The sequence below is a fragment of the Dreissena polymorpha genome, chromosome 5 (genome assembly GCF_020536995.1).
Source record: "Dreissena polymorpha isolate Duluth1 chromosome 5, UMN_Dpol_1.0, whole genome shotgun sequence".
NCBI lineage: Eukaryota > Metazoa > Mollusca > Bivalvia > Myida > Dreissenidae > Dreissena > Dreissena polymorpha.
This window is the reverse complement of record NC_068359.1, coordinates 5675425-5681745: the sequence shown is the minus strand read 5'-3', so window position 1 is coordinate 5681745 and position 6321 is coordinate 5675425. Positions and strand designations below refer to the sequence as shown.

Sequence of the window (6321 nt, the reverse complement as noted above, 5' to 3'; positions counted from 1 at the left end):
TGTAAAATACAAAAAATCTAAAGTAAAATTTTGATCAGTTGTCAAAACAAATAACTATTGAGCTTAACTTTAATGATTGAATCTTTATTTCCTAATGTTTATGTACTTTCTTGAAAACTTTTCACTCTCTCGGCAGCAACATCCAAAGTTTCTTATTTCTTGCAGTAGTGAAAAGTATTCATGTTAATGAAAATATGTTCGGAAATTACGAATGCCGAGCGCAAAAAATGTACATTGTCTTGCAGTAGTTTCGATACGTTGATTTATTAGTTGATTGCTTTCCTTTAAGTAAAACGCATGTTCTTACTTTAATTTCAATCAGTACTTTAAATAGTACCTATGCAACACGTGCCGCAATCATCATCGTTAACTGCATTATGATATTTCATCAGATCAGTGGTAATCGCGTGTTGATAAGACCCTATGGCGCGTGACTTTGATGTATAATGACTTCAGAAAGAGATTTTTAACATGTAATGAGAAAACATCAGTAATGCATTGATAAATCAACGGTACTAGACTTGGAAGTTAGCTTCATTCGTATCTTTTCATAGCCTTGTTAACAATCTAACATCCGACAAAAGTAACAATTAACTATATTAGTTTAATATATTATTTCATGGCGCACAGCAAATTATTTTTATCAAAAAGTTATGTTATTATGCGTCTGTAATGAAAGGGGTAACTTTCAAAGGGCGATCACGTTGTTGTACGAAAGGCCTAAAAGAACACTTAGCAATTAAAGAAAATGAACCACAGACGTGATATGATACAATAACCTACATTTGCTAACGTTTTTTTCCGATGGTTTGTTAGCAATTTTAGTCATGAACCCACACTATAGGGTGAACGTTTACACACAGTAAAATTCGACTTCATATATATTGATTTACATTCCTCGAGATACTCGAGCTTGAATCTAGCTCAGTGATGCACATGTCTTCTATGAAAATAATTTTGGCTGAACAAACCCCGTGTTGAGCCCAATTTTCTGGGTGATGTAATACAAGTTGTACTGTGTGGATGAAGGTCACCCCTGATTTTGTTGCTCAAGTACACGTGAAGTTGACTATTGTCACATCATTCCGGTTCAGATGTCAAAGTCATTGCTTGGTGCATTGATCTTCCAAAGATATATTGGCTCAATTGTTTTTCTCGTGCTTTCAATTAAAGAGACCTTTTTACAGATTTTGGCATGTATTGAATTTTGTCATTAAATGCTTTATATTGATAAATGTAAACATTGGATCTAAAAGGCTCCCGTAAAAAAGACTAGATAAAAATAAAAGAAATAAAAAAGTAACCCTGAACTGTGCTCGAACCACTGACCGCTGGAGTTAAAGTATACCGCCTAGACCACTCGGCCACCCGTGCTCATACATTAAGTGATGTATTTCATACTTTATATAAGTAATCCTCGTAGTATCACATAATTTAACGATAACAACAGAACTCACCAAATTATTCAATCGTTTCGCAATGCAACGCTTTATACTTTTCAGGTTTTTAAATCGTCAAAAGATGCATGCAATGGATATTTTAGAGCATGTTTAATGTTCAGTACTACTGTTTTCTCGCAAATAGCATAACTAAAGCGAAAATTTGCGAGTCTGAAACATTTTTTTGATTGAGTCAATTTTCCAAAACATGTAAAGGCCCCTGTAAACCAAAATCACATAATCAAGGAGCTTTCATTTGTTTCTGATATTTAGGGGAAATCTGTATTCACTTGTTCAATAATGTATTATTTTTCTCTATGTCGAAATTCGGCGATTGGTTTGAACAACATCGTTAGAGTTAGGATTTGGGTGGAGTATCAAGAACAATTCCATGATTTCATCCACTCAGAATATGAAGTTTGAGTTTCCACCGTTCAAACCGTTTAATAGCTTTGAAGAAAGTAAAGCGTGTCGATTCCAAAAGAAATACACCACTGTTATATGTATCGAGTTAAAACCAGACTTATTTTAGACAACAGCCGAATCTGGTAAATCGTGACAAGCAAACGCAACAACGTGTTATGCAGTTCGGACGTACGCGCCTTTATCAACGTTCAAGGGCCGTCCAACAGATTGGTAAATTGACAAAGTTTAAAAAAAGCTTTTTCAGATTCGCAAATTTTCGTTTTTGTTATGATATTTTTGAGGAAATAGTAATACCGACCATTTACCATGCTCTTAACTATCCATTATATGCATCTTTTGACGATTTGAAAACCTGAAAATTATACAGCGTCGTGTGACGCGAAACGATTTAATAATTTGGAAAGTTCTGTTGTTGTAGTTATATTTTGGTAAACTACGAGGATTGTTTATATAGGTAAAAAAATACATGCGCTATAATCATGTGCATGGATGGTCGAGTGGTCTAGGCGGGAGTCTTTTTACTCCAGGACTCCAGGAATCAGTGGTTCGAGCCCTCTTGAGGGTTACTTTTTTCCTTTTTTTGTATAGTATTCTTGTGTTTTTGTACTGGAGAATTTAGGTCAAATGTTTAAATTGCAAATCTGTTGGACGGCCCCTTTCATACACCGAAGAGACTTCTAAAGCACCTGGGATTCATTAATCAGCCAGAATTAAGCTTTCTTGTCGTCATGCAATTCATCTGTGTTTTTCTGGCAGTTAGTCAGGCATGTTATGTTAGTAGAGTCAGGCATGTTATGTAAGTAGAATTGTGTTCCAGTTCAATACTTTTAAAAATAAAATTTAATTCGTGTTATTCCTTTCAAATTCCTTTCTATTGTTCATAAAAAAACATTTCATTCAATTATCTACAATTATGTCATGTTAAAACTGTTTGAAATAGCATTATATTATTTGTAATACCTTTCAAAACAATATTTATGTGTTGCGATGTATTATTCGACAACTTTAACTTATCTTTAGGTCGCAACAACCACCTAATCTAACCACGTGACTCACACCGCGCATGCGCACTTAATGCGTGCAGACCACACTACGGAGGAGCCAGCGGAAAGGGAGATGATCACCTTCCACTTTCAGCCAGCCACCGTAAGTAATAGATCGGTACTTTATAATGTGAGAACAAATGTACACGAAAATAAGGATTTGCTGAACATTATATGAACATTCAAAATGCCTTTACATTTGACGAAAATAGAACTACAACTCTTTTACCGGTTAACATTTGTAACAAATTGTCTTAGTTTTGGATGAACTGTTAGCGTACGGTTATAAGGGACAAAATGTTCTCATTATACATAAAAGTGTAAATGTAATTTTGTTTTTCATTGAAGCGCCACCTCTTGATGGTGACCAAGACTGACAGACATACCGTAAACTGCTACATCGCTACCCTGACCGACACCGAGCATGCATTTATCCACACCGACTACGGCATGAGATCCGAGGTAGGAAAAGCTTTACTAACGCATTAATTTACTGCCACAAACTGGTGGATGTGTTGCACGGACAGTAGACGGTGCGATTAAAGTACACATGTAGCTCCGAATCATGGGCGAAATGTTATCTGTTCACGTATATTGCACACCTACCCAGTGGGCACCCAACGTTGCTGCAACGTTATATTTAGGTCGCATTCAAACGTTGTAGTTTGGTTGTCATAATGGTGTATATAAAAGTTTTCATGACGTTTTTTGCCAACGTTGCTGCAACGTTGTATTTAGGTTGCATTTAAACGTTGCAGTATTTTTAAATTTAAAATTAACTGTTATATTTACTATCAAGTATGTAAAAACAAAACACATTTATCTATCTCTGCTTACTGCCAACCGCTTTTGTGAGTATTATAGGCAGATATGGACACTGTCAAGACCGTTTCCTGGAAAGAACCAGTACTTGGTGTCTATGGAGGAGATTAAGAGAACGCTCCCCGAGTAGGGGAACCCACGAACTCCCGATCGCTATGCGGACACCTCACCCACTACACCACCGCGACGTTTGAAAGTTTCAGCAAATTTTGTTGACATATTTTATTTTATTAATATTTTTTTTTTGGGGGGGGGGGACTTTGAAACTATAGATTCTACCATTTTAATGCATAATGCAACTTAAACAATTTATTTTATCCAGCGAATTTGAGTAAACGTTCATCCATCTTCAAATTTAAGCAACTTTTAAATGAAACGGACACAAGGTTGCAAGTTGCAATTATTAGCAAAATTGCAACTGCAACTGCGCTGCAACCGTTAATGAAACGGCCCCCTGATCTGCAAAATTAAAAAAATGAATTTCTAAAATTTACAAGAAATCATCTTTTGATTCATGTGATGCAGGAACTGTAAAAGTTCACAGATCGATGGTTAACAAATGTTTATGTTATCCTACAAGCAAAATAATTATAAACATTCCACCTAGCGGCGATACTGAATTCAAGGGAAAAACTAGCGACGACACTGAATTCAAGGGAGAAAACGCAGAAAAACTGGAGCCGCTAAAATAGTGCTTACCTAGAAGCAAAGTTGTTGCAACATCCTTCTCAAACGTTCGACCGACGTTTCGCGTGCAACGTTCTTGCAAAGTTATGATGAAACGTCATGGTAACGTTGTTTTATTTATACCGGTTTAATGCTTTTTAAAAAATACAGGTTGTATCAATCGTTGAAATAAAAAAAAACCGTATAACGCTACTCGCTGTTTCCAATTCCGTATTACCATACTAGCCGGACTACTTCGACCCATTTAATGACGTCACGTTACGCGCACCGAAAATAGAAATATTTTATATTACGAAATATATTACGTAGTACATCGTTTGACGTCATTTCTGTGACGAAACACAATGGTTTTATCTAAACTCTCTGGAATTTAAGGACATGTCGGACGTGGTGTTTTTTAACAGTAAACTATTTGTTAAAACATAGAACGAATTCAAAACGTATTTTGAAGTGTGTGTTTATCATGCATAAATGTATATTTCGATAGGAATACAATAAAAGAGTGTGGTTTAAACTATAAAGACATGGAAGATAGAAGTGGAATCGCATATCGTTTCAACGTTTTTGTTATAAACATCGGATAAAAATTTAAAGTTGTCAACTTAATTGTTATAAACATTGGATTAACGATGGCATTAAGGTAAGCGTTTCGCAAACCTGTGTTTTCCCGGTTCGAATGTTTACACGTTAATTTACATAAACTGTATTCATACGCGTCTTAAATAAACTATGGCGTACCGATTTTTTAGTCATTGTTTTGTCAGTTTTGTTAAAGTAAAAAACACAATTGTTAACTGTTTTCGTTAGTTGTTGTATATAATAAAAGGAATATTACGCTAGTCAATTGTTCCAATAGTTTGTATCACTCTCGTGGCTTGTGCTATTTCGCATCACACTCGAGGCTCCGCCTCTCGTGTGATACGTCATCACACAAGCCACTCGAGTGATACAAACTCCTGTAACAATTGACTAGCGTAATATTCCGTATGTATGCAACGTTATGGCAACGTTCGGTAATGGTTGCCGACGTTGCGACCTTTATATCACATTTCAGTTCGTAAAACGTTTGATTCCCACTGGGTAGCTACTCAAACGAAGTGAGAATGCAAGTCTTAAGCGAATTTACTGTGCTATGGTAATGGCCACCATTTTATTTATTTGTCTCTTGTGGGATGTGTACATAATTTGTGTATTTTTTTATTTTTGAATTGTGTAACTTGTTTTAAAACATCTTGTATGCGAATTGTCTGATGCAGCATGGGTTGAAGTCATACAATAGTTTTATAATTATATAATTGAATGTTTTCGTGCCCAATTACCACTTTTCCGTGTCAAACTTATTTTTATTTCGTCTAGTTGAGATTACTCGCGGCTCTTAGAAGCGCGACTGCCGTCGTCGACGTCAACACGCTTGACCACATGACGTCACTCATTGTGGCCCAAACAACGTACAAGCAACTTTCAACACCATAAGCGTCTAAGTAACAAGAACCCTAATCTTAACACGTATAATTACTCAAAATATTTATATGTTCAGAAACTACGTATATATATTCGTTAGTTTGCTTTAGTAATAAAGAAGCGACCGTTCGGACTTAAATCAACTATTATGCTTGCTAAATTGTATTTCTTATTTATCGTGGCTCGGTTCAATAAACTACTTGAAGGGCGGATAAACAAAGAAATTGTGTTTTCTCTCGAATTCTTATTTGACCTATCATTTCATAAAAAGTGAAATGAGATCCGTTACGCTTACGAACGAGACATGTTTTGCATTGAGTATTTTGTTAACATGACCACAGTTATTGTTAGTCAAGTCTATAAAACCATCGACGAGTATCGTAATGATTAATTAAACAATTTTAGTTGAACACTATAAAACAAAATCACGAAACATATCCATT

At 35.5% G+C, this 6321-nt stretch overlaps 1 protein-coding gene across 2 annotated transcripts; it reads left to right on the top strand.

Annotated features, from left to right (window-relative positions):
* Positions 1–2566: 2566 nt before the first annotated feature.
* LOC127882345 (uncharacterized) lies at positions 2567–6083 on the top strand. 2 transcript variants are annotated; one of them, XM_052430927.1, is made up of 4 exons: positions 2567–2661; positions 2886–3011; positions 3257–3370; positions 5774–6083. In XM_052430927.1, exons 2-4 carry the CDS (start codon positions 2940–2942, stop codon positions 5888–5890), a joined length of 303 nt encoding a protein of 100 aa, XP_052286887.1. In that variant the 5' UTR covers positions 2567–2661; positions 2886–2939; the 3' UTR covers positions 5891–6083. The 2 variants fall into 2 exon arrangements, with proteins under 2 accessions (XP_052286887.1, XP_052286888.1); XM_052430928.1 differs by having other exon boundaries at positions 2624–2638.
* The last annotated feature ends 238 nt before the right edge of the window (positions 6084–6321 follow it).

Bases quoted from the DNA above. Each gene is read 5' to 3' on its own strand.
- LOC127882345 (XM_052430927.1), top strand. From the start codon at position 2,940: ATGCGTGCAGACCACACTACGGAGGAGCCAGCGGAAAGGGAGATGATC. The intron at 3,012-3,256 runs GTAAGTAATAGA...TTTTCATTGAAG, and splicing joins TCCACTTTCAGCCAGCCACC to CGCCACCTCTTGATGGTGAC. The intron at 3,371-5,773 runs GTAGGAAAAGCT...TATTTCGTCTAG, and splicing joins ACTACGGCATGAGATCCGAG to TTGAGATTACTCGCGGCTCT.